This window comes from Platichthys flesus, chromosome 7 (assembly GCF_949316205.1).
Source record: "Platichthys flesus chromosome 7, fPlaFle2.1, whole genome shotgun sequence".
In the NCBI taxonomy this organism is placed as follows: domain Eukaryota; kingdom Metazoa; phylum Chordata; class Actinopteri; order Pleuronectiformes; family Pleuronectidae; genus Platichthys; species Platichthys flesus.
This window is the reverse complement of record NC_084951.1, coordinates 17,348,282-17,375,508: the sequence shown is the minus strand read 5'-3', so window position 1 is coordinate 17,375,508 and position 27,227 is coordinate 17,348,282. Positions and strand designations below refer to the sequence as shown.

At 41.1% G+C, this 27,227-nt stretch overlaps 4 protein-coding genes across 4 annotated transcripts; all 4 read right to left on the bottom strand.

Annotated features, from left to right (window-relative positions):
- Nucleotides 1-4,143: 4,143 nt before the first annotated feature.
- tktb (transketolase b) lies at nt 4,144-12,003 on the bottom strand. The gene is made up of 14 exons (XM_062391509.1): nt 11,753-12,003; nt 9,172-9,289; nt 8,973-9,086; nt 8,772-8,869; nt 8,023-8,214; nt 7,481-7,608; nt 7,194-7,390; nt 6,787-6,951; nt 6,185-6,341; nt 5,971-6,101; nt 5,801-5,884; nt 5,592-5,688; nt 5,318-5,437; nt 4,144-5,067 (listed from the first exon to the last, which is right to left on the bottom strand). The coding sequence occupies exons 1-14, from the start codon at nt 11,857-11,859 to the stop codon at nt 4,895-4,897; spliced, it is 1,881 nt and encodes a 626-aa protein (XP_062247493.1). The 5' UTR covers nt 11,860-12,003; the 3' UTR covers nt 4,144-4,894.
- A 1,087-nt stretch (nt 12,004-13,090) lies between these two features.
- Nucleotides 13,091-15,115, bottom strand: LOC133957093 (leucine-rich repeat-containing protein 23-like). The gene is made up of 8 exons (XM_062392525.1): nt 15,041-15,115; nt 14,533-14,642; nt 14,285-14,405; nt 14,037-14,178; nt 13,792-13,922; nt 13,560-13,696; nt 13,212-13,416; nt 13,091-13,111 (listed from the first exon to the last, which is right to left on the bottom strand). Exons 1-8 carry the CDS (start codon nt 15,113-15,115, stop codon nt 13,091-13,093), a joined length of 942 nt encoding a protein of 313 aa, XP_062248509.1.
- A 1,363-nt stretch (nt 15,116-16,478) lies between these two features.
- Nucleotides 16,479-22,862, bottom strand: LOC133957088 (transmembrane protein 209-like). The gene is made up of 14 exons (XM_062392518.1): nt 22,669-22,862; nt 21,925-21,983; nt 21,504-21,635; nt 21,180-21,397; nt 20,890-21,094; nt 20,518-20,693; nt 20,310-20,381; nt 20,111-20,207; nt 19,697-19,822; nt 19,311-19,408; nt 18,336-18,450; nt 18,075-18,172; nt 17,511-17,584; nt 16,479-17,333 (listed from the first exon to the last, which is right to left on the bottom strand). Exons 1-14 carry the CDS (start codon nt 22,860-22,862, stop codon nt 17,279-17,281), a joined length of 1,719 nt encoding a protein of 572 aa, XP_062248502.1. The 3' UTR covers nt 16,479-17,278.
- A 598-nt stretch (nt 22,863-23,460) lies between these two features.
- Nucleotides 23,461-26,940, bottom strand: LOC133956780 (leucine-rich repeat-containing protein 23-like). Its single transcript, XM_062392090.1, has 8 exons — nt 26,605-26,940; nt 25,675-25,784; nt 24,853-24,973; nt 24,605-24,746; nt 24,269-24,399; nt 24,037-24,173; nt 23,689-23,893; nt 23,461-23,606 (listed from the first exon to the last, which is right to left on the bottom strand). The coding sequence occupies exons 1-8, from the start codon at nt 26,677-26,679 to the stop codon at nt 23,574-23,576; spliced, it is 954 nt and encodes a 317-aa protein (XP_062248074.1). The 5' UTR covers nt 26,680-26,940; the 3' UTR covers nt 23,461-23,573.
- Between the last annotated feature and the right edge of the window lie 287 nt (nt 26,941-27,227).

Sequence of the window (27,227 nt, the reverse complement as noted above, 5' to 3'; positions counted from 1 at the left end):
ATCTGAATTATGCATCAGCCCTTGGCGGTGAAACAGGGTTTATATTTCTGCATCTGGAGATCAGCTGATGAGACGGAGACGGGAGCAGAACCCAGACATGTTCCAAATGGCACATCGGACAACTTAGCACTCAACACTGAAACTCTCGGGTCCCCGCGTAGTCTCCCAAGGTAAATAGCGATGTTGTCCAAAGACCATACATTTAAATCTTGACATGAGCATGCAGTAACCCACTAACCACATTCAACCTCATCCGAAACCTCAGTCAGGCAACACCCTGGTTGAGCAGTTTTCACTGCAGAGGTACTCAAGTGTAAAATATAAAAAAAATACAGAAACAGCTCTCAAACGCAAGCCATAAAAAAATAATTGGGGGATGTATTTATAAGACAAAATAAGAAAATCGTATTATAAGACTTTCAAAACAAAAGAATCTTGAAACCAGAATGGCATTCTGTAGAGCAGACACCTCCACCAAGGGCAACAGCCTCCTTTAGGAGCCACATTTAATTTTACCAGATGCAGATTATTACTGGGATCTGCATCAAACTCCAGGAATGCTTAAATATCAGTCTTCTTAACGTGCTTGAGTTGTTTTTATTTTAATTTTATCAAGATCTATGAATTAATGTTTGAGAAATCAAAAATGTTGAAAACTCACAATGTTAAAGTGAAAAGAAAAGAAAAAATCTGGATACTGCCCCTGATCTGGCTCCTCACAAACTATGGGTTCTTCCCTGAGCCATACCGCACCCTTCAACCAAGTTTCTTGGTGATTGGTCGAGTAAATTTAGCAAAATCCCGCTAACAGATAAACAATCCAACCAACAAACCAACAAACAGAAATGAAAATATAAGCTCCCCGGCCGAGATTAAAAATACAACGCTCCAATATAAAAATTGCCCAGTAAAAAGAAATATCTTGAAAGACAAAGTGAACATTTCAAGCATTAATATAAAACACAAATTTACTTACGTTCACAATGTTTGTTTCATACGTTCACACTAGCAATTGATAAACAAATCCAGCTCAGGATGATGGAAAAGCCTTTGGAATTAAACCAGACTGGACAAGAGGCACGTGCACAGATAGACCCCTAGTGGTGCTCAAGCACTGGCCCTTTTGCCCTGGATGAGAAAAGTGCCCTTCTGCTGGAGCCCAATTTTTTCTTCTTTCATCAATATTTAAGAATAGAAATTACTCTCTCTGTCATCAATTGATGATTGCTGGTTGTACATCAAATTGCCCTTGAAGGATATTAAAGATTTTCTTTTATGGACAACTTTGGTTAATCACAAGCTGCACAAACCAAGCTAGAGCAGCAGATGAACCCAGCAGCCAGCAGGGGGCAGCCTCAGGACATCACAGAAGACTGTGATTCTTGTAAGGCGTCTGAAGACAAGGTTGGAAAAGTACTGGGTTATTCTCAAACAATAGTTGTTTTAAAGTATGTTAAATCATCTCCCAGAACTACGCTGCCGGTGCGAACAGCCAAAGTATTTAACATGGGCGAGGAAAGGAGGCGGACCGCTTTTCGCAGCTCTTCTACCTGCGGTGCGTCCCCGGGGTTAGAGGATGATGGTGAGACGTTAATGTATTGTTTTACATTGCATGTGTCACGTCTCCTATGTCGCCTGTACCAGGAGCCGGTCACCAGTCACTGGTTATCTTGGCTCGCGGTCCGTCACTTCTCGTTATATGAACACACTTTAGCGTATTTTCCCACAATACCCTGGTGCACTACGTTACACACTACAAACTTTCCTTAAAGGGGCAGGCCATACCTGCAACACAACAGCTCTCGGTCTCATATACAGATGGCAAGAGAAAGCAGAGAGGGATTTTTACACATTGTCTGATATAGATTCCGACAGTAAAGGCAAGGGGTAGTGATGGATAAGGTTTTCTTTAACAACTTAAGTCTTTCATTCTCACTTTCCACCTTAAAACTATGACATGAACTGAACTATGAACTAGTTCATGAGAGGTGTGAACTTGCACAACAATGCCCGCAGAATCAGACAAACAGGTAATGACGGTGTTTGTGCAATCCCCCGACGTTGTTTGGTGATAAATGAACCACAACATTAGCGCCGCTGAAAACATTACGTCGCAACTGGTCCGACGTTTCCTAAAAAATAAACAAAAACAAAAACTTTTAAAGCCTTGTACAGCTGTTTACTGACGTTTGTCATGTTTAATGAAGAGAGAGGGAGAGAGATACAGACAGACAGACAGACAGACAGACAGACAGACAGACAGACAGACAGACAGATAATTTAAAGGCAGTTTAACTGTTCTAAAAATTAGACAAGTTCACGTAATTATTGAAATGAAAGGTAGGTCTCAAGTTGAGCTACATGACAGTCTGGAGAGTCAAATTGTGGTATATTACTAGTGAAATGCTGCTTATGCTTCAACTCTGTCAGAAAACAGTAACAACAATTATTTAGTTATTCAATATTGCCTTGTTTGGTCAGTTTTTGCCTGTTATTCATTTATTTATTCAAATCGATAATTTGAGTTAGTTTGTTAACAAAAATAAATATATAAGTTGAAAATATCCTGACCCAAACAGGTCAGGGATAAAGTTGTGGAGAAATATGAAGCAAGGTTAGGTTATAAAAAAAATATCCAGAGCTTTGAACATCTCTCTGAGCACCATAAAATCCATCATAAGAAAATGGAAAGAATATGGCACAACCGCAAACCTACAAAGACAAGGCCGTCCACCCAAACTGAAAAGCCGGACAAGGAGAAAATTTATCAGAGGAGCAACCAAGAGGCTCATTGTTACTCTGGAGGAGCAGCAGAGATCCACAGCTGAGGTGGGCGAATCTGTCTACAGGACAACTATTAGTGGTCTACTCCACAAATCTGGCCTTTATGGAAGGAGGGTGGCAAGAAGAAAGCCGTTGTTGAAAGGGAACCATAATAAATCCCATTTGGAGTTTGCCACGTGGGAGTCACAGCCAGCTTGTGGAAGAAGGTGCTCTGGTCAGATGAGACCAAAATTGAACTTTTTGGCCTCAATGCAAAACGCTATGTGTGGCGGAATCCCAACACTGCCCATCGCCCTGAGCACACCATCACAACAGTGAAACATGGTGGTGGTAGCATTATGCTGTGGGGATGCTTCTCTTCAACAGCTACAGGCAAACTGGTCAGAACTGATGGTAAGATGGATGGAGCTAAATACAGGGAAATCCTTGAAGAAAATCTGATGCAGTCTGCAAAAGATTTGAGACTGGGACGGAGGTTCCTCTTCCAGCAGGACAATGAACATAAACATACAGCCAGAGCTACAATGGAATGGTTTGGATCAAAGCTTGTTCATGTCTTAAAATGGTCCAGCCAAGGCACAGACCTAAATCCAATTGAGAATCTATGGCAAGACTTGAAAATTGAGGTTCACAGACAGTCGCCATCCAATCTGACTGAGCTTCAGCTTTTTTGCCAAGAAGAATGGACAAACATTTCCATCTGTAGATGTGCAAAGCTGGTAGAGACATACACCAAAAGACTTGCAGCTGTAATTGCAGCGAAAGGGGGTTCTACCAAGTATTGAGTCAGGGGGGGTGAATACTTATGCACCTAACGGACGACAACTTTTTGTTCTCATTGTTTGTCACAATAAAATATATTTTGCACCTCCAAAGTACTATGCATGTTGTGTTGATCAAATGGGAAAAAGTTTATTTAAGTCTATTTGAATTCCAGTTAGTAACAGTACATAATGGGGAAAAGTCCAAGGGGGGTGAATACTTATGCAAGGCACTGTATATATAATGCTTATTCTTTGAGGGTCGCAGGGACAAGTCACAGCAGAGATTAAGGTGAGAGGAGGGGTCCAACCTGACAGGTCCTCAGTGTATCAGTGAGCCAACAAACAGAAACTACTATTGACACCTACAGATTCAGTCTATAATCAACCTCTGCATGGTTTTGGACGATGGGATGAAGCTGAGTGTTCCCCTCCATGTCACCATGTTCACTCCAAACAGAAAGATCCTGGTCGAACTGGAATCAGAACCAGGGACCTTCACTGACCTGAGGCGACAGTGCTGACCACTGCAACACCAACATATTCTGATAATCCCTGAACTGGTTGTTGAGATATTAAAAAGGACAAACACAGTATGCATCATGATATTATTTTTTTATTCAGCACATCACAGCAATCACACGATGACAGGTGAAACGCAAGTAACATTGTGCAATGCCTGTGTGGTCAGGAACCATGAGAGGAAGAAGAGTTCATTAGTAAACTGGTTTGACTTCTCACACTCTGGGTCTTTGAAGCACAAATCTGGACCCAAGCTTTTTGACGGAGCATTTATGACTGTGACTAAAAACTAAAAGTTATCTCGTACATAAGATTTATGACAAACCGTAACAGGCTTCTTCGGAAAAGAAGGTCAAGAAGGGAACGGAAGTGAGAAATCACAAGAAATGGAACTTTAAGACTGCGTTAAGAAATGATTGGAATGCAAAAGAAGTTGTAGCCCGAGGAAGGTTCAGAACATAGAGAGGCAGCTGGCATGACGGGATATTAAGTTGAGCTGTCAACATACAACATTTACAGTAATCGTTAATGCTTTTGTCCGAGCTACGTCCATTTGAAAACAAGATTTGAGAAAGCAACCCTTTACGATGGAAGAACAGAACTCATCTAGGAAGTGGTAACTGAACAGTGCATGATTAATGTTATTAACACCAGACTTCACTCTTATCCCTCTCCCCTCTATAGCTGTGTCAATAATAATTCACTGCGTTTGAGTCAAAGCCACGAGCAGAGATCGCCGTCACGTGATCATGCCAGAGAGCTGTTAAGCCGGGCAGAAAGTTGGGTTGGAGTAAACAGAGAAACACGTGCGAGATCGGGAACAGTCCTTAGTTTGCAAAGGTCTGACGCACAGCTTTAGCGATGTGCTTGGCGCTGATACCGAAGATGTCCAGCAGCTCATTGGGCTTCCCGCTGCGGGGAACGCCAGACACTGCCAGTCGGTTCACAATGATGCCGGGCTCTGCACCGACAGCTGACAGGACTGCTTCTCCGAGACCACCTACACAGAGGAGACAAGACCGGAGAGAGGGAGGTTTTCTGAATATGATGTAGATGCAGGTAGCTTGAGAAAATTTCAGTGAAAAAACGTTCAAGAATATTTTTAAATCCCACCAGCCAGTCCCAGTTAACTTTATAATCATGGCCCCCTGATATATTCTTGGCAAAAAAACAAACCCTGTAAATTCTCAAACAGGTGTGGCACTTTCTAAGGTATCAGGGAGTCAAAGCACAGCAGACGAACAACCCACCCTCCTTGTAGTGGTCCTCCACTGTGATGATTTGTCCCCCTGTGGCTCTGGCACTAGCCAGAATGGTTTGGGCATCCAGGGGCTTGATGGTGAACGGGTCAATCACTCTGATGTTCTTTCCTAGAGGAATTGATTAGAAATATATTATTTTGATTAGGCCACAACAGCTTAATGAGTGACTGATGACATGATCTCCTGAATTGAGCATTGGAATTGTAGATAGGTTTTTAGACCAATTCCCGAATTCAGCCACTAGAGGGCAACGTAGGCTTACCTTCACTGGCCAACATATCAGCAGCAGCAAGGGCCTCATGGAGAGTAATACCAGCTCCGATCACAGTCACCCGATCGTTGTCAGACTGGCGCACCACCTGGTTTAATACAGACATTTATTTATGTTGCAGTTCTTCTGGCCCATTCTCTTTTGATGCTAATAATCGACAGACGAATTGATGCGTGTAAAATCATGGTAGTGATCATTACCTTGGCTACACCCACTTCAAACTTCTCATCTGGAGAGTAGATGACTGCAGTTTCTGGTCTGCTGGTACGGATGAAACACATACCCTGAAAATATAGAGCGATGCGTTACAAGATGATGTCACGTTGAGAGGCTTACAGGACAAGCTTTAATAAGAGGCTGCTCCACCAACCTTTGTGTTGGCTGCTAGCTCGACTGCCCTCTCTGTGGACACTGCATCACTGGGGTAAAACACAGTGCATGTTGGGATGGCACGGAACATGGCCAAGTCCTCAAGAGCCATCTGGGAAGGACCATCCTCACCTAATGACAAAATGAGATCAGTCAGTGATTGGGTGCAAACTCAGCGTTTTCCCAATAAGTGACCCCCTCAGAGGAAAGCTCACCGATGGAGACGCCACAGTGGGATCCTACCAGGTTGACGTTGGTCTGGGAGATGGCTCCCATACGGATCTGGTCATAAGCTCTGGACAGGAAGGCCGAGAATGTGCTTGCGAATGCGACCGTGCGGTCACGGGTGGCACAGCCGATGGCCACTCCTACCTACACCAGCAATTATTATCAAAAACTGGTTAGTTTTGATGACAGTGGATGGGATTGAGCAGAGGTTAAGTGTGGAGGCTCAAGTAAACTGGTCACAGGTGACGAGCAGTAGAGACAATCTGGGATTATCAGGCTAGAGAATGAATAGTAACAGATTAGACCAATTTGGAGCAGATTACAGTGGTTAAGAGTGAAGGTTGAGCCAGATACAAGAGTCTTTCATAACCGTTATGACACTTGACAGGCCAGAGCAGGTAATTACCAGGTAATTACCTGCTCTGGCCTGTCAGTACAAAGCACTTCCAACTGTATTTGAACATTATGTTGATTTACAAAAACTCTGAATTCACTTTATCATGTTAAATTTTGCATCTGAGGAAATGGAATCAAGAGCATTAAAAAAAAGAAAAAAAGAATCACTCTAGAGGACTAAACTACTACATACCATATTCTGTTCAGCGATGAAACACTCGATGTAGCGGTCGGGGAAGGACTTCTTGAAGGTCTCGGAGAAGGTGGAGTTTTTGGTGTCCCCATCCAGGGCTATCACTCTCTGACTGGCCTCGCCCATCTTGGCCAGCGCAATGCCGTATGCTCGCCTCGTTGCCATCTGACAAGACAGAGAGGAAATGGGTGTTAAGCGATTTAAAAAGGTCATTGTGGAGTTTTCACATCTTTCATATACAGCGGCTACCACCTGCTTGCATTCCCTGGGTGTAAACAAGATGAATAGATACAAAGGAGTTGTAGTTTTTGCAATATTAGAAAGAAAAGAGCCAGGGTTCTATGCCGCAGCATCATACATGAAGAAATATTATTCTAAATATGGTCAATAGCTTCAAGTAGAAGTACCTTGTCTCCCTTTTTGTAGGCTGGGGGGGAGGGCAGAGAGATGGTGCTCAGGTCTGCAGCTGCTGTGTCCTCATTGGGCAGCTCAGGGCAAAGGGTCTTGTTGGGGACCTGGATCTGAGACCGCAAGTCTTTCAGGAGGCCATCGACTTTGTCCTTAGGGATGGGCTTTCCATGCCAGTTATCAAGATTCTCGATATCTACAGCCAAAGGGATGAAGATAATAAATCACATTCACAGAACTGCAGAAAATACTTGATTAATATTCACCATATGAACCGTTTCCTTACTTTTGAGTCCTTTTCCCTTGAAGGTCTTGGCGACAATGCAAGTGGGTTTGTCCTTGACCTGCTTAGCCTGCCAGAGAGCTTTGCACAGTTCCTCCACATCATGTCCATCCACTACATACGTGTTCCACCTGCACAAACATGGCTCTAAATTAACAACATACCACACGTCTCAAATTAAATATTAACCCAAAAGCAAAAGGGATGTATTGCACGTCTAAGCAAACAGGTTAGGCTTAAAAATCATTAACTGAGCTAAGAGGAGCAGAGATAAAAAAAAGAACGGTCAATATTTCAATAGAGGGGAAGAGAACGTCCAACAAGATGTGGCCAAATGAGGTCGACCCATGACAGTGGGAAATTACAACATTAAATCCTGTACAAACAGCTGTAAGAACTTCTGTATCGTGATTTCCCAGTTATTCAAACGTAAAAAAAAGACTCCTCTGCAATCTCAATGTTTCAAAGGTTGATTTGTGCCGACATGTATCAATATTACCAAAAGATAATTGACAAAAGCGAACAAGTTGAAAGTTGGTACTGACCCAAAAGCGTCACAGCGTTTGCGGTAGGTCTCCATGTCGTGCATCAGGGGTGCAGCCTCACTCTGACCCAGCCGATTGACGTCGAGGATAGCCACCAGGTTGTCCAGCTTGTAGTAGGAGGCGAAGGCCATGGCCTCCCACACAGAGCCCTCAGAACACTCTCCATCACCCAGCATGCAGTACACCCGGTAACTACAACACAATGAAGGGGGATCATGACAATGTTGCTGTTGTTCTTGTTACACAACGTCTACACTCCACTTGCACAAGTCAAATGTTGGTTATCACATCCTGCAGCCTTTTATAATCCAGAAAGATGATTTTCTTATGATCTAAATCAGTCCATCAATCACAATAAAAACTGATCAGAGCATCTCAACTTTTGACCCGGTTTCATGCTGCTGCCATGGTGGAACTTAACACAACTACACTACTACTGATTTATCCAGTTAACAGATTATGGTGCATCAGGAACAACTGCAGCCAAGCAGGTCCCTGTCATCTAGTGAAAGCATTACACTCAATTTATTTACATTGACAATGGTGAAGCAACTACTTAGTATTTGACGTTTCACATCTAGAGAGAGTCAGGTCGCAGTACAGGGAACGTCTGCCCTTCACTTTAAACTTAACCCACTATAAAATATATTCTTTTGACCGTTTCACACCGAACCAAGTTATTTTTTTAACAGAATTAGGTTCAAGTATTTCAACTTCATCAATCGTCCACAATTTTGCTCCATACACACCTGGATTTGTCAAAGTATTTGCCAGTGTAGGCCATCCCACAGGCAGCGCCAAGCCCCTGCCCCAGAGAGCCTGTTGCCACATCAACAAAAGCCAGTTTCTGGTGGAAACAGGAACAAGGGAGTAAAAACATGATATGAGATAGATGGGGCATCAATTTCTCTGTTCTCCAATGAGACACCAGAAGAGAGTTCAGGACTTACTGGTGTGGGGTGGCCCTCCAGGTCACAGTCAATCTTGCGCAGGTTGAGCAGATCCGACTCCTTCACGTAACCTGCTTCTGCCCAGGCAGCATACAGGATCGGTGCAGCATGGCCCTAGAGAGAAATGGTTGTTTTTAAACACCAACATTACAAAACCTCAAGTGCAATGACCAACTGAAGGATATCTCTACATGCAAACCTTGGAGAGCACAAAGCGGTCGTTGCACTGGTTGCGAGGATCATCTGCTTTGTAGCGCATGGTGTGGAAGAAGAGCACAGACATGAGCTCCGCTGCACTGCAGCATGATGTCGGGTGACTGGGAACAAATAGAAAGAAAAAAAGTTAATGGCAAAATGCAAGAATAAAACAAATACCCCTCCGTGCATGTTTTGGTATATTCAGGGATCCTTACACTTTGGTTTCACCCATGAAAGATCACCTAGTATAATTCATTTAGAAGCACTTTGTTTTATTCAAGCAATAAGAAACACTGTATCACTGATGCAAACTGGATACAACTTCCAAACACTGGTTTCGGGACAACCTCCTATCTAAAAAGCCTTAGGAATCAAAGTTATGCTAGATGTTAATTTGCAGCACAATCACTTGAGTTGTGTTACCAAACTTCAGAGGTTTAAATAAAAAAAAAGACAATTTGTGGCTAAGAGACCGTTAGTTGCTGCACAAGAGTGGTGCAAGTATTGTAACAGACACGTTAAGAAATTCCTCATTAACCAATGTGTGGGTGAGATTTCAAATAGAAACATTTCAACCATGCTGGGAACACACCAGGTTATCTTATTCAAAAGGGGCACACCGTGGTCACGGTCACATTTTACAATTCAACCCAGTGCTCGGTTTACCCCTTGTTCTTTTCTTCAGAGACGACCTGCTGAGAAAAACTGAAGTTAATTCATAGCGGCCGTGACAAAGGCAGCCAGGTTCTCTGAGTGTCAAGTTGCATATCAGTCAAATAATGAGGAACAACAGGTGATGAGTGGGCCGTGACCAAACTCAAAGACATCCTTTGTAATAAAGGACACAGGAACATCAAGTTTAGAGGCCCAACCGTCTGCACTGAAGTTGAGGACGCAACTCGCCCTTTTCATCAAGTGATACAAGGAAGAGACAAAAACTGGTTTATCAACAAACAGACATAGTAGTTTTGTCAGACATAGTAGTTTTGTCACCTGGATTTCTAGGAAGGGTGCAGATATAATACAACATTGTAATGGTTATTATGTAGAATAAGTAAATACAGGTTATTCCAAGTATTGCTCAAGTACCTGGCACAGTGTTTGTAATATAAATATACTGTATACATATAAAACCATTAAAGGTTTTGGTCCTTGTTTACACGAGTACAATAAACTCTTTTTCCTTTGCCGAGCTCTACTTCAAATTCTGAAAGCTGTGAAATAAGGCAAAAAAGAAAATACAAAATAAATCATAAAACCCACGTGATATGAAATGTTTCTCTGACAGTAACACAAAAATAACCGTTACTCAGTGGTGCTGACTGAGAGGCAGTAAAAAACAATTACATTTAACTACACAAGTATTTCGGACATTTTCTAAATAAACTGCAGTTTTAGACTTTAACGTGCCGACATGTGTTTGAGCCTCGTGGTCTTAGTAACACGATACAAGGAAGGTCAAAGGTCAGCCAGAATAACCTGCAATTCACAGAAAGCTGTAAAAAGACTGTTAACAGTATGAATGGAAGAAAAGTAAGAGTGCAAATTTGCAAAGCCTTTAATAGTTTTTCTTTAACATTTGTACTCCTCATTACACGCTGCATCCATGTTGTTTGAGTGGTTGTAACTAACATGTGTTTGCATATGGATTGCAGGACTTTCATATGTTTCAACAGTGGGGGGGGGGGGGGGGGGGTATCTCAGTGAGGAGGAAGCAGGGTGAAATAAAAGCTTCAGGTAACTGTCGACTTCCAGGATGACGCAACGTCACAGGTGCACTTTACACTACTGCTCTGTGTGACACACGCTTCCTGTCAGACCAGTGCGTTTATGTGTCTGTCTGTCTGTCTGTGTGTGATTGTATCCGTCTGTGTGTCTGTACCGTATAACTCTTTCAAAAGGCGCCGCTGTAAATTATAACGTCAAGCTGAGCACGCGCTTCAGCCCCCTCGGCGTGGTCATGTGATTTCTTATTAGCTTGTAGTAAGTAAGGGGGTGGATGCTAATTACCTGCAGCATCTGGTGACTTTACGAGCGACTGTTACACAAAGCACGAATAATGAAGTTAAAAGACTACAACACCCAGACACGGAGCGGAAGCCATTTCTTTTACATGCTCAGTGTCTGGAACACACCGCCACAGACTGTACGCTCTTGCTAGCGTTAGCCTGAAGTGCAGACTCGAACAAAGTAAACGTATAACTACATTTACAGAAAGCATGACTAATAAAGCCAGCACAACAACACCCAGACAGGGACGTGCAGCAGTTTACTTCCCCCTCGTCAGCTTCAGAGACACACCTCCACAGACTGTTAGCTTGTGCTAGCTTTAGCCAGCACTTTGCACTCATGTGAATTGAACATATGCATTGCATTTAAACGCTCAACGGAGACATGTTGTGTAGCCACTCGCTAGCTCGTGAGCCGCGGCTGCGTGCAGGTAATCTGCAGCACGTGCAGCCAGGCCGCGCAAGTGAATCGCGCATGAGCTCCAGGATCCATACGACACACAGACTAAATAATGCATAACCCCACAATTTTGAACAAAAGCACCTGATGCCAGTTACTTTTGCAGGACTTACCCGGAGTTCGAGGCGCATGTCGCGTTGATGGAGTGGATCCGCAGCTTGTTGGCGAGGTCCTTCAGCCCCTGCAGGGTCTTCTCGTCTGGTTTGTGGTAGCTAGACATGTTTTCTGGTTGTTGCTTTTGATTTGATTTCTCTCGGGAAGTTGATCTCGGGGGTTATTTGCTTCCTGGTGTCGGTTTGCTTCGTCGCTGCGATCGACCCGGTGCGGACAAATCCGAGGACGAGGAAGGAGCGAGCGAGAGAGAGCAGAGGGACTTATGGGTTTTCTGACAGCCACTCCCCCCCACTCCAATCATTGGAGGAAGAGGAGATGGTGCCAGTTAGCGCTTCCTCATCACTGATCCCTAACAGTGATCTCAAGTTATTAGTATTATCTGAAAATCGCAGTTTAACTCAGCTTAACTGAGACAACACTGAGTGACACAAGGCACTCATCGTGCATATGGAAGCACTGGAACAAAAGTCTGTATGTAGTCTGTACCTCTGTATTTTATTATATATTTATACTGGTGTGCAGATTCAAGTCAGAAATAAAGCTGCTGAACTAACTAAAGGGAGAACCATCAATGCATCAGTAGATAAAGCATGGATGATTTGAATTTATGAATGAATAAATAATAAATGCGCCCACCGTGTGGAGACCTCTGTAGATAATACCACATCAACGATATATCATTTTATGTTAATACAATGACAGATATTGCTCTCAGTGATATTAAATTCTTCATTTACAAGACAAGGAACACGATGTTTAAATCAGTGAAGTGGGAAGTCGACTTCCTGGTTGTGGCAGCAGTGTGATTACGCTGTGTGGAAATGCCCTAGACAACTGAATATGCAACTGTGAGTCAGAAACTCTTATTATCTGACACGATGTGCACACTCTCTTCTTATTGTTGTACTTGAGATTTGGGATTTTCCACATCGTTCATGTCACTGTCCCTTTAAAGCTGCAGCTGGAACCCTGCCAATAGGGAAGTGGAGGCAGAATCTGCCCTCTCATCCTTACTCAGGGAAAGCGAAATGCCTGGATAGGTTCAAATGGCAACCCATTTATTATTCCTTAGTCACTTGCTATGTAACTTCAGCTGATTGACTGCATTTTGACATGACAATGGATCCAACAGAATAATCTATTTTAACGTTTTATTCTTTCATATATTGGCTGTAATAATGTGGAGACACGATACAAGCGATTGTAATGTTCACATTTATTAATGATGAATCATATAAATTGCACAATACTTCACGGCCCCAGTCACCCATCCACCTGTCTTTTCAGGAAGGTTGAGGAAGTCAAACACTTCCTCATTTAGGCTATTGTTGCAAATCTTAGTGTTGCTCTTGAAGATCCTGAAATGTTACAAATGCCATTATGAAACCCAGAATAGAAAAACGACTTGTTTGGCTTGATAACATCATAAAGAGAACTTAAAAAGTTTTCTAGCTTTACCTTGATGCTCTCCTGGGCCTCAATCCTCTCCTCAGGGGAGACAGGTTCTTTGTCAATTTTCTCCAGCTGAGGCACAAGGATCAGCACACTTGTTCGGTAGTCTGTGGTTTCCCCCAGCGGGTTCTCAGAAAGCACCAGAGTACGCAGTGTTTTTGACAAAAGCCTAAGACAGTGTAGGGTATTCTCATCTGAGATTGCATTGCCTCTAAGTAGAGAGAGAAAGAAATATTGGGATATATAATCTGGGACAAATCGCTTTAATTGGTGGTTTATGAATTAATAATGCATGCACTTGGTCAATGGTGTTACATTCGTGATATCATTGTATCAGGCTGATAAAATGTATACCTGACATTCAGGTATTGAAGACACTTCATGTTGCGGCTGAGACCATGCAGAGATTCCAGTTGGTTGTCTCTCAGATGAAGGGTGGTGAGGTGCTCTAACTTCTCCAATCCCTCCAGACGTTTGATTGCATTTTGGGCCTGAACAGAGACCAAGGATAGTTGCAGGCAGCAGTTTTCTGGTTATTACATGCATACAAGGGCCATTAACCAAATCGTGGTAGGGTTATTATTACCAGATATAATCGTTGCAGGTTTGGAAGGTTAATGCCATCAGTGGTTTCAAGGAGATTTCCTCTCAGCTCTAGAGTTACCAGGTTGCCAAAACAGCCCATCTGAAGGCTCTTCACTGTCTTAATAGCGTTACCTGCCAAAGAGATTTCAATATGCCATGTTGCAACCCTTCCAATAATACACATTAGGGAATAGATATTTTATATCTTGCTGGGGAAAAAGACAGCACTTCAAATAAAAAAACAACCTGTAAGATTGAGGGTCTCTAAAGCAGGTCCAACTAGGCCGCTTAGGTCTGTGAGCTGGTTGGCAGCCACACTCAGCCACTGCAGGTACTTTAACTGAATGAAAGGATTTCCTTCCAAGCATGCCAAAGCATTATTGTCAACCTGCAGAAGAAGAGGTGCATTCAGGATTTACCATCACTTACAGTGAACGATAGTGACAGGCCCAGAAAGGTTAGTGTCTAAACCAACATAGACGAGAGCTTCTTGCCTTCAGCCAAAGCAGATCCATCAGAGATGCCAGAGGGGTTAGAACGGTGAGGTGGTTACTGGACAAATCCAGAAAACGAACGTGAACGTAGCTGCTAATTGCAGAAATGTCATTCAGTCGTCTGAGAAGAAACACATGAACAAATGGATCAATTGTAAGGAATCAGAGGAAATACATATGAAGAGATGAAATTAAAACCACAGGCGAAAATGCAATTTTATTTTGCACATATCACATAACATCCTTACTTGTCTTTTAAGTCCAGTTTGATAAATGCATGTCCAAGTCCATTTCCTGTTCGGCACAGCAAAGACAGCCCCTCACCTATGGTTTCCCGGGTCAAATTGCCAACCTGCACCTGTTGAATCAAAGAACTATATCTTTTCATTGTTGTACAAATAATTATAAACCACATTATCTGTGTTGATATATGGGGTCAAAGGATGAGCCTGGAGTTTTTCCAAGTCAAATCTTAAAAAATCCTGTATATGAAGTTCTTTTGGTTTGGTTTGGTGGGACAATAAGCATGCAGATGAGGGTTAAAACAGTATCTGAACTTGTGGATTCATGTCTCTGCAGCTTTAGGATCAGTTTGTATAGTCCCATTCTTTTAATGTTGCGGGTTAAATGTTTCCTACATTACACCACAATCAATCAAATGTTACATGTGTAGGCCATACAACACCCAAAGGTTTAATCCATTTTATTTCTTTTGAGGGCAGCTGGTGTGATTCATTTCATCACTGTTAACTTTACCTTCTCGTCCTCTTCCACTCCGTCTTCCTCACCGTCCACCTCCGATATGACTGTGTCTTCATCCACGTCAGACATGCTGGTCAACTAGGCTTATTTTCACACAACACAAATCTTCAGTGCAACCGTATTCACGAGTTTACGTTAGCTGACTAATAATGAACAGAACTTTCCAGGTTAGCTCGGCTAGCAGTACCTTATGTGACCGACCGTGGCTTCGCAAAACAACTACAACCATTAAAGCAGAATTAAACGACAAACATGTGAACATGTGGTGAAGAGAAGAAGCTAGCTGCGGGGTAGCTAACAGGCTAGTTTATGCGTGTGAGAGAATAAAATACATGCTCTGCAACATCACTTCTTCACCTCAAGATGTTGCATCAGAAACACAAACACCACGAGTTACATCATAATCCTTTTTTCTTTTTTTTAAATCTTGCAAAAACACAATGTGGAAGTTTCAAGTTCAAATGCGAAGCAGCACTTTGCAGGCTCAGGCACATTGGAACTCTGCTCTGTGTTGCGTTCTTCACTATCTGTGTCCCTCACGCAATGTTGAATAGCCCATTAATCACGCATTACTGTCCACGCCATCAAGTGAAGACCGCAGGTTGATAATTTTATGTAAATCAAATTAAAGTTGTAAAAAAGGCTTACTTATTCTTGGCAGTAGGTGGTGCTATCAGGACATACAGACTGATAGATCTGTTCAGGTCAAAACACTCTTGTTTCTCTTCAGCTCGTATACATTTTTCACATTTGCAACAGTCTAAGACATCAAAGGAATCTATGACCACTGACAAAGACATTAGAGCAAATTTACAAGGAATTATTTGATGAATGAATCCTCTGAAGTGTTCTTTTATATAAAGCCTGGGTTGAGTTAAATCCCTGCATTTGACTGTCCTGCATCTTCACTCTGAGATCCTTGTGACTCTCTGTGTTGATCCTTTCAACAGAAAGACCATATTAAAATGCACAAAGACAAATTTGGTGTTTCCATCCTCTTGTATTTCCATCACAATTTGGTGTCAGAAGTGGGAACGCATGTCTGGGCGCATCTGGACTCGGTGTCTACGGTTGAGTGGCCTTTTTGTGAAAATAGTTTCCAACCTTAACCTCCCCAAAAGGTGAGACACAGGGACCGGATCGTCTCAGTGCTGGGATCTATCTATTGAGAATGAGATTTCGAGTGTATTTATACCAGCAACAGTGTTACGGAGAAGTTGGTCTAAGGGGATTGGATCTCCAGACGGTACATTTTTAACCAAGGTTTAGAAGAAACCTGGAAGGTAGACTGACGAGGTACCTTTAAAGAGTTTGTTAAATAACACAACCACAAAGAGGACATAAAACTTAGTTGTATTTGCATTGCGTGAAACAAGACTCCAAAAGCATGCTATGTAGAGAACTCCTTTAAGGCACTATGATTCATGTTGGTCAGGCAGGATATTTGAAAGTGTATTAAAAAAAAGAAAGAAAAAGAGATGAATTGAGAAATAAACAGTAGTCAAGTAATTACAAGAAGAAACAAGCAAACATGTAAAAGTATTAAATGTAATGAATGGCTGATGACAGGACAAGATAAATGGCACTCACAGCTCCTTTCTAGAAGACATGCATTCAGAGGCTTTGCATTAAAATGAACACTGAACATAATAATGTGTACAGACAAAAATGAATTACATCATCGCAGCGTTGCATTTTGCACAAGTCCATTTTTTACAAGTAACTTCAAGCACATGTCAGGTGTATGTCCATTACTGCAGTCATTCTACAACAGATTAGAAAATAAACAAACAAGAAAAGGCTGCATACTAGCTGCAAAATTTGACTGATGCTGAAGAACTAAGTCCAAACTCACTGTATTTACATTCAAGCCTTAACCCTTTGTAATCCACCTGTTATGAGGTATATTTTGACAAGGGTCCAATGCTGATGCATTCTTAAATAAATAAAAAATCTGAAAACAAAACAATGTTAAAAATGCAACTATGGATTGTATCATAAAAAAAAAAAATCAATGAAACTACGTCATGCTAGCAACGTGTACATATAAATTGTGAAACTGTTCACAAATATGCATTCATTGTCAAAGAGAAGCGCTTTTAAGAACCCCTATGTGTCCCTTACAGCGCTGTCCTTACATTAAGGTGGATATTCCAACCAGTGTAGCGGAGCAGAGAAGAAATAATAACACCCAGTGGCATTTTTCTTTTGATGCTTGTATAATACAATGCATCAGTCTTCAAATATCCACATGATGTTCACACCAGAGAGGCCAAGATTTACCCGCCTGAAGAAAATATGAAAGGTAGTTTAATTATCCATCATTCAGAAGCCAAGCAAATTCAAACCAATACTTTCAAACAAAAAGCCAATCTGCTTTGGTGAAAACAAATCAATATTAAATAATTTCCCAACTTTTTGGCAAGCTGGCTATTTATAGGATTTCTGCAGAAGAATTACTCACCCCAGCATCCCTGACTCCTTGGTCTTGATGATGTAGAGAAACATGAGAATTGTATAGAACAGGTTGTTCCGGCCCTATGATAGAAATCAAGGTGGGTTCAGATTTTTCTGCAGAGCAACACACCCTCTACTGTTTATGACTGACATGTCTGTTCTAAGATTTACAGCAGTTACACAGTGCATATAGTTGATAACTTGTCTTGTAATGAAGAGGCAAACAATCTAGACAGTAAACACACATTGTTTCAGTGTGGGTTTCAGTTCAGTTTGTTCTTTAGCCAAAAGTCATAAAATCACACGCGTCTGAACGCAAATCTCAAACTAAGACAACTGTGAGACAGACCAAGGTAAAGGCATAACAAAAACGTTTTCTAAGAGACTGAAAAAAAACCAGTCAGAGTGAGAACACAGAAGGTCCTTTCTGACATGTAAGCAGTGGAATTTTAACATGTCCTGCTTCCTTGTTCCAGACATTTTCCAGGTGTTGTGACCGTGTCTGACCCCTGACTATGTGTGAGAAAGACAGAGTTCATGTCTGAAAACCGCTTGAGTGTTTGTTTCTTACCTCGGGTAGACTGTAGATGTGTCCCTGGTAGATGAGCTGGTAGTGAGGAGGAGTGGTGCTGCTTTGGTGGATGCAGAATTGGTTCTCTTTGGTTCCATCTACAAAGAGGCAAATAAAAATGGGCACAAAAACTGAAACTCTGCCAGTAGGTGAAGTATAACATAAAGAAAAGCAAGTAGATGCAATTAAAGACAAGAAGCATAAACAGGAAATCAGATGTCTTTGATTGTCCTTCCTTCTTGTTTTTTTATGTGTATTCACCAGGTTTGTCTTGGTAGTGGGTGAAGTGCTGTGAAGTGAACGTCTTCCCGTCTGGATACTTTGGATCAGGGGGTAGTCTGCGGTCCAAGTAGGTGCATAACATGTGCATGAGGATCTGAGGGAACAGACAAACACAGTGACCTGACTATAGGGGCTAAATATTAGGCATTTATGTATCAATATATGGTTCTTTACAAGGGAGCCGCCCAGACTGTAGATGTAACAACTGGTGCAGAGACCCCACAGTCATTGGGTCAATGAAGGTCACAGCGACTTTCATAGTGTAATTGTTGTTGTATATTTTGTTGTCTAATCCAAACCTCCAGAGCCTGTTTTATTTTTCATATTTGTTTTTTTGTTTTTTTTTACCCCCAGTTATGTCCTTCTGTGGACATGAAAAAATATAACTTTTGGATTTTTCACACTTTCAAGTGAAATTAATAGCTATAAGTAAATAATTCAATTTTATATTCCTGAATCTTGAAAAGAAAAAACATCAGACATCAGCCAAAAGGGATCAACTCAACCAGGCCTCATCCTGTTCATACAATAGAGATACTGAGACCTCTATCCTTAAGATGAATTCATTGATTAGTTAATCAGCATAAAATTAATCAACATATTTGCTTATTGATTAGTCCCAAAAAATATTTAAGAAAAAAATGTTTTAAAAGCAATTTCTGGTTTCAGTTATTAGATGATTTTTTTTTTTTTTATTAGGATATCATGATGGTAAACTGAGTAAGTTCGAGTTTTCACACAAGGTCAGAAAAAACAAGGCATCTAAAGAAATCACCTTGGTCTCTGGAAACTTTCAATTTGAATAATATTAACATTTCAGAGGCCAAACAACCAATTTATCAAGAAAAGGATAAGTAGATTAAGTAATAAGAAAAATAAACCTTAGCTGATCCTGTGAAGTGACAACATTTACTTAGAAATGTATTACATCTGAAAATGTGTGTGTGTACTCACAGCACTGTCAGTGGGGAGGTGTATGTCCCACTTCTTGTTCCTCCGATCTCCACCCCGGTTCCAACGGAAGGCGCTCATGCAGCCGTTGTGAGCCAGCTCTAACAGGACAGACCCGATTTACATACATCCACACACATCAATCTCTTTAATTCATGAACTAACACAGAAACAAACATAAACCTCACATAAAACATTTACTCGCCAATATCCAATAACATCTGGGCCTGAATAACAAAAAGCAAATGATGATGAGCAAGTGCTTGCCGCTTTCACTGTACATGAGAAATAAATGTAACACACATGCACAATTGCACACTTGACATTTGACCTGACATTTAATTCAAAGGGACTTAAGGCACATCAACGAACTTTATAGTTAAACTTACCTTTTATCCGTTCCACGAGATATTCCTGGTTGCATGTGATGTCCAGGTACTGGACAATAGTGTTCATGTTGGGGATGGATGAGGCTTTCATCACCGCTGCCATTTTCAGATCGCTTATAGTGGCCTCTGGTAGAGGAAGGGAGCGAAACTAGTGAGACTCCAAAATAAATACAATTTTAAGTGTGTAGTAGTTTTCTAAATAAACTTTGCATGTTCATTTAGATATCCATGCGCTCTTTCTCATTAGAAGAAAATCAAATGCATATCAATTTGTCACATTGAGTAAATTCGATTTCTGAATTATTACATGGTTTCACACTGATTGACCGTATAAACCAAACTTCCTGAATGAAGGAAAAAGCAGTTTATCATTTATGTATTTGCATCGATCCATGTTTTCTGCAGATGTTTTACTTCCTATCTGGAGCGCAGGGCAGCCCATCCTCCTGAGCTTACTGTTCACCGGGTCTATTTCCTTCACCAGAGGGACCAGGATTGTGTCATTTATCCACTGCAAAACAAACAAATAATTCTTAACACAAATAGAAATCATGCAATATTTCTGTGTGTTTTGAAAGTGACCATAATCTGTATATATGTGTGTGAAACTCACAGTCCTAAGCTTGGTTGTCCAGCTGTTGAAGCGGTTCTCTACCAGGCGACTGGTTGGGAGTCTGGCCCATACCTACGTAACAGGAAGGGACAAAGATGTAAATTCATGCTAAACATACATACCACTCTGTCACCAACAGACTAAGACACAAAACAACATTTTTGTTATTAAGATATCACACAGGTTCCCATACGATGATAGTACAGACCTTCTCTATAGCCTTTTTGGTACCCAGGTCTGTCCCATCCTTGTGGTCGGACGGGGCCTGAGAGCGGCTGGCTGACTGGTACAGGAATTTCCTCAGACTGTGAGCATTAGCCCCCGCAGAGCAGTTGTTGTTCCAAAATGTTGGACTGTGGTATGGAGCCACAAACTCTGGACATTCTACACAGGGCATATGTTAAACACTTTAGTTGAAAGGTTCCATTTCTTATGATATAAAATCACATTTGGAGAAAATAACTGGTGGTTATTAGTAACTCATATTTAAAAGCAATTCTTTGGTCAGGCTTAGATATTCCAGTGACTCTAGGTACACAAGACATTTAGTTACTGCAGTTGAATTCCTACAAAGCTCTACCAAGTTGGCTGTGATGAGCCTTCTTCTCTTCTTGGTGGAGGAACCTCTCCAGACTTTTCAGATCATCAATGTAGTTCTCCTTGCTTCCTGGGGAGTTAAACATTGCGGGTGAAGTGTAACATCGAGCCCTCAGGCTGGAGCCGTCTGCTCGACCAATGTTGCTGGGGTAGGGAGAGTAACCAGGGGAAGGGCTGTAGTTCCACACCTGAGACAGAAATGACAGAATATGGAGTTATCGAAATGTACTTGAGATTATCCTACACTCTATATTAGTGCTGTGATGAACGTACCTTTCCAAAGGCCACAGAGGAGGAAAAGAGTCCCCCTGTGCTGTTTGGGGTGGACGGACTGCCGAGGGGAGGGCTGTACCCAGGTACACAACTGGGGGAGAACATGGGGCTGGTGGTTGCTGGTCGAGAGGGGCTGAAACTCAGTACGCTCTGCCCCAGCTGGCCTGGAGCCGGGGTCTCCTTTTTTTCTGGCTTCTGTGGCAGAGAGGCCCGAATACCTGCAAAACAGCCAGACAACATTGATGGTAATTAATGTACATGCATCGCAATTGAGCAAAAGGACTGAGGTATTAAATGTCTGTTGGTAAAAGAACGAAGCCTCGCTTGTGTTCATCAGGCCCAGGAGACGATGCTGATAGGGGGACACAGCAATGGTGGATGGAGCCATGGTGTATTTGAAATATTTCCAGAAATCAAAAAGAGCATTGAGGCTAAAGAGGAAGGCAAGCGCCAGTTCTGCGAAGGAAAAGAGAAAAAAGAAGACTCATATCATTGAGGGTCTCCTGTGACAAAGTTAAGTCAGGTGACTTTAAGTGTCAAGTTAAATTTCAGTGTCTGATTTAAAAAACCTTGGATGTGATAGTAGACCTACTCTACTGTTTAAGATTTAAGGTCTGATGGTATAAGAGAGTACACTTTTAGATAATCATGCTTTTCTGCTATTACAACTGATACTAAGATATTTTATGACTTTATACCAACAGCAAACATCCTTATAATAAATTAAAGTGTTGTGGGACCTCACCAATGTAACAAACGGGCCAGTAGGTGACGTTACAGTATCGGCTTATCAATTTCCCCGGCCTGAGAGATAAAAAGAAAGACACACATCCATCATCAGACTGAGAGACGAGAGATGGAGGGACAATTAAATCAGTACAAAATCATTGCTACATTACAAACAATTACTGATATTAGTTTGCAACAAAAGACTTTGATGAATGTTAACCAACTAAAATTTCTAATCCTTTCAATAGTTTATACAAAACATATTAAATGAAATTAACTCATGTACATATTGTAATATTATAATTACACATTTGCTATAAAATGAATAAACAAATGTTAAAATGATAATTAATGAATTACCTTAAATATACTTCTATTACATAGATTGTGAAATACATACTTAGATATTCAAGATTTATAATACTCTTTTCATATATATCCATCTATTTCCATCTATATATACAAGATTCAGCTTCAATAAACTTAACGCGGAGTCATCAAATATGAGATAAATCTGGTAAATTAATTGACAAAAGGGCCCAGATCATCTAAAGTGTTCCTTGTTTATCTGTGATCCTGTATGTAGTTTCTTTTTCAAAAGTAAACACAGAGGTATTTCCTTCAACCACCAGCCAAGACTTAGTCTAGGCTCTGGTCCGACTTCTCCCTGAGGTCCATGTACAATATAAAAGCTGCTACATGGATCTGCAGTGCAGCAGTTAAATATGTTGGAGTGTTTCAGCAGAAATGCAGGACTCACACTGTAGTGTACATCATCCCAGCCACAGAGCCGTTGAGCACAGCCCAGGCTAGGACCAGCTGATGGGCCTGCTCCTCTCTCCTCATCCTCAGCGCTATGTCGATCATACTGGACATTGCATCCTTCTGTTGGGTCAAGTTTTCATTTAAATAATTCTTACCACACTGAAGGGAAATAAAACTTAAGCGCTGCATAGTTTTCTATTAACCGGAAGGTAAAGTACAATTACAACCATTGAAACCGAATTTAACAACAAACAGTAAGTGGTGACGACAAGAATCTTGTTTAAACAGTCAACCATTGAGTTACATCATATTCCTCTCTTTTTTTTATCTTGCAAAAACACATTTTGGAAGTTTCAAGTTCAAATGTGAGAATTAAAGTTGTAAAAAAGTCGTACTTCTTCTTGAAAGTAGTGGGTGCTATCAGGATGTATAGACGGATAAATCTGTTCTGTTCAAAACACTTGTTTCTCTTCAGATCGTATAAACCTGAAGAGGTTGCAACAGTCTAAGACATCAAAGGAATCAATGTGTCAATGAAGTCTTTGATTAATGAAACCTTTGAAGTGTTCTTTAAAGAAAGCCTGGGTTGACTTTAATCGTAACTCACATTTATCTTAGAATATTCAGAGGGAATTCACTTGAACAACTAAACTCAACAGGAAACTAAATTGAGGAAAAGACCATAATGGCACAACAGATGAATGACCAACAGCTGATACATTTTCCCCAGCACCTTGCAGAACTGAGGGCAAAATGTAATGAAAAGAAGACACAAGCAATTGTAATGTGCACATTTATTAAAGATGCATTATATAATTTACAAATGATTTCACAGTCACCCATCAACCGGTCTTGTCAAGGACATCAAAGACTATCCCATTTAGGCTTTTGTTGCGAATCTTAAGGTTCAGCTATTTCCTCTTCTTCAAGTTCCTGAAATGGTACACATGCCATTAGAAACACCAAAACGGAAAAAGATGAAATAAATTATTGTTTAAATGTTTTCTAGCTTTACCTTGATTCTGTCCTGGGCCTCAATCCTCTCCTCAGGGGAGACAGGTTCTTTGTCAATTTTCTCCAGCTGAGGCACAAGGATCAGCAGACTTGTTCGGTAGTCTGTGGTTTCCCCCAGTGGGTTCTCAGAAAGCACCAGAGTACGCAGTGTTTTTGACACGAGCCTAAGACAGTGTAGGGTATTCTCATCTGAGATTGCATTGCCTCTAAGTAGAGAGAGAAAGAAATATTGGGATATATAATCTGGGACAAATCGCTTTAATTGGTGGTTTATGAATTAATAATGCATGCACTTGGTCAATGGTGTTACACTGGTGATATCATTGTATCAGGCTGATAAAATGTATACCTGACATTCAGGTATTGAAGACACTTCATGTTGGGGCTGAGACCATCCAGAGATTCCAGTTGGTTGTCTCTCAGATGAAGGGTGGTGAGGTGCTCTAACTTCTCCAATCCCTCCAGACGTTTGATTGCATTTTGGGCCTGAACAGGTACCAAGGATAGTTGCAGGCACTAGTTTTCTGGTTATTACATGCATACAAGGGCTATTAACCAAGTCATAGTAGGGTTATTATTACCAGATATAATCGTTGCAGGTTTGGAAGGTTAATGCCATCAGTGGTTTCAAGGAGATTTCCTCTCAGCTCTAGAGTTACCAGGTTTCCAAAACAGCCCATCTGAAGGCTCTTCACTGTCTTAATAGCGTTACCTGCCAAAGAGATTTCAATATGCCATGTTGCAACCCTTCCAATAATACACATTAGGGAATAGATATTTTATATCTTGCTGGGGAATAAAGAAAGTGTTACACCTAAAACTATAAGTAAAACCCCTTCTGATCCAATAATCAGTAACAGTATCTTATTGTGACCCAATATGTCACCTAAAACAGCACTTCAATTAAAAAAACAAACCTGTAAGATTGAGGGTCTCTAAAGCAGGTCCAACCAGGCCGCTTAGGTCTGTGAGCTGGTTTGCAGCCACACTCAGCCACTGCAGGTACTTTAACTGAATGAAAGGATTTCCTTCCAAGCATGCCAAAGCATTATTGTCAACCTGCAGAAGAAGAGGTGCATTCAGGATTTACCATCACTTATAGTGAACGATAGTGACAGGCCTAGAAAGGTTAGTGTCTAAACCAACAAAGACGAGAGCTTCTTGCCTTCAGCCAAAGCAGATCCATCAGAGATGCCAGAGGGGTTAGAACGGTGAGGTGGTTACTGGACAAATCCAGAAAACGAACGTGAACGTAGCTGCTAATTGCAGAAATGTCATTCAGTCGTCTAAGGAGAAACACATGAACAAGTGGATCAATTGTAAGAGATCAGAAGACGTAAACATGATGACATGAAATTGAAACGACAGGCGAAAGGACATTTATTAGGGCCCGAGCACTGACAGGCTCTGACAGACAGACCTTGAAATTGTAGGATAATTAATTGTATTATTAAAATATTTCAGGCAACTGAATTGGCTTTTTTTTTGGGCTTTAACATGCTCAAATTCTTACCAAACTTCGGTAATGGGCGTGGCAAAAGGCCACAACGGGCCCCCCCGAGACCCCGGGAACATGTTCACATTGATCGATCTTCACAAATACATATATGTATCATTACCAGACAAACAAAAAAGTCTATAGGTGCAATTTGAAAAAACGCAACATGAATCTTGCTATTTTTACTTTAGTGGCCATTTTGGCCACTTAAGTACTTTTACCAGGGTTTACATCAGATTTTTTTTAATATTTTAATTTAATTTAATTTAATTTATTTTATGTTATTTATTAATTTCTAAAGAAAATGTATTCATTAATTTGTTTTTATTTTCCTCCTGCGCAGAAGTGGACTGCGCAGGATTCATTTAATTAAATTTTTTTTTTTTTTAAATATATATTTAATTTGGACAAATTATTGTGTGTGTGTGTCTGTGTCCTTCTATGCTGCTTTTGATACACAATTTTGCACTTGTATCTTTGTCTCCTTACTTGTCTTTTAAGTCCAGTTTGACAAATGCATGTCCAAGTCCATTTCCTGTTCGGCACAGCAAGGACAGCCCCTCACCTATGGTTTTCTGGTTCAAATTGCCAACCTGCACCTGTTGAACACAGAGGGTAATATCAAATAATCATTTCATTATCAAATAATTATAAACCCCACCCGGTCGTGGCTATGCCTATGCGCCTTGAGATAATGTATATTATGACTTGGCGATATACATATAAATTTGAACTTAATTGAATTTGTATGGAGACACTACAGCTTAAGGATCAGTTTGTACAGTCCATTCTTTTAATGCCACTGGTTAAATGTTGCCTACATTACACCTGTAACCTCCACCCAATGTTTTAATCCATTTCATTACATTTGAGGTGGTGTTGTGGGGATGAAGCCCGGTCAACTAAATAAAATAATTTTTTATGAACGTGGACGTATGCAGTCCAAATCCAAAAACAACCATATATAAAAAGAGCGACGCAATTGACATGGTCATATTTCCTCTGCTCCATCTTGCTCGACCCAGCAGATGACAAAGTTCTTCCTCACCTGTGATACCCCCGCTAATGATGCGTTCAGGTGTTATTCTGACGGTCAGCAAATACAAGGACAACTGTTATATAGGTCAGACAAAATAAGAACGAGGAATTGAATGGATTTGCTTCATTAACTGTGATTCGTTTTGTGGTAATTTATTGCTTACTTGCAAATCTAAAACTTTTTTATTTATGCATTTTCTGATGACCTCTCACGGTTCCACACTCTGGGAATGACTGCTTTTGTGTTTGCTTATTTTACAGGAGGCCTGAACTACCCTCGGGTTCACGTAGGTATTTATATATGTATTTCACTAGAGTCCAACAGCCATTTACCAAATGTGGGAAAATTCAGTGCGACTCATTTGATCACTGTTACTTTACCTTCTCGGGCTCTTCCACTCCGTCTTCCTCACCGTCTACCTCCGACATGACTGTATCTTCGTCCACGTCAGACATGCTGGTCAACTTGGCTTATTTTCACCAAATACAAATCTTCAGATCACCCGTATTTTCGTTAGCCAACTAATAATGAACGTAACTCTCTGTGTCAACTAGGCTAGCAGTACTCTATGTGACCGCGGCAAGTAGCAACTACAACTTAGCGCAGTTTAGTGACTTCACAATAAAACTACAACCATCGAATCTGAATTTAACAACCAACAGTGAGTGGTGACGACAAGAAGCTGGTGTACGTGTGCTCGAGCTAGCTGCGCGGTGGCTAACAAGCTAAAGCTCATCTGTGTTTAGGCTTGTTGCTATGGAAACTTAACAAGCGCAAGTGAGTCTAAACGTGAGAATCATAAACATTAGTTAAAAAAAAAAAGTGCTCTGCAACTTCAACTTCTGCAGCTAAAGATGTTGCATCAGAAACACAAACACCACGAGTTACATCATATTCCTCTTCTTTCTTTTTCAAATCTTGCAAAAACACATTTTGGAAATTTGAAGTTAAAATGTGGAAATGACACATCCGTTTACTGGCTCCACCACAGAAGACATCACCC

Coding starts and splice junctions, on each gene's coding strand:
- LOC133957088 (XM_062392518.1), bottom strand. CDS start 22,862: ATGCAGCGCTTAAGTTTTATTTCCCTTCAGTGTGGTAAGAATTATTTA. Junction 20,694..20,889: donor GGCTCATCACAGCCAACTTG/GTAGAGCTTTGT, acceptor TGCCCTGTGTAG/AATGTCCAGAGTTTGTGGCT. Junction 20,208..20,309: donor GGACAACCAAGCTTAGGACT/GTGAGTTTCACA, acceptor TTTGTTTTGCAG/TGGATAAATGACACAATCCT.
- LOC133956780 (XM_062392090.1), bottom strand. CDS start 26,679: ATGTCTGACGTGGACGAAGATACAGTCATGTCGGAGGTAGACGGTGAG. Junction 25,785..26,604: donor GAGTGGAAGAGCCCGAGAAG/GTAAAGTAACAG, acceptor TGTGTTCAACAG/GTGCAGGTTGGCAATTTGAA. Junction 24,747..24,852: donor TGGATCTGCTTTGGCTGAAG/GCAAGAAGCTCT, acceptor CTTCTTCTGCAG/GTTGACAATAATGCTTTGGC.
- LOC133957093 (XM_062392525.1), bottom strand. CDS start 15,115: ATGTCTGACGTGGATGAAGACACAGTCATATCGGAGGTGGACGGTGAG. Junction 14,406..14,532: donor AAACTGGACTTAAAAGACAA/GTAAGGATGTTA, acceptor GTTTCTTCTCAG/ACGACTGAATGACATTTCTG. Junction 14,179..14,284: donor TGGATCTGCTTTGGCTGAAG/GCAAGAAGCTCT, acceptor CTTCTTCTGCAG/GTTGACAATAATGCTTTGGC.
- tktb (XM_062391509.1), bottom strand. CDS start 11,859: ATGTCTAGCTACCACAAACCAGACGAGAAGACCCTGCAGGGGCTGAAG. Junction 6,342..6,786: donor TCATCGCTGAACAGAATATG/GTATGTAGTAGT, acceptor TTGCTGGTGTAG/GTAGGAGTGGCCATCGGCTG. Junction 5,689..5,800: donor TTGAAGTGGGTGTAGCCAAG/GTAATGATCACT, acceptor GTATTAAACCAG/GTGGTGCGCCAGTCTGACAA.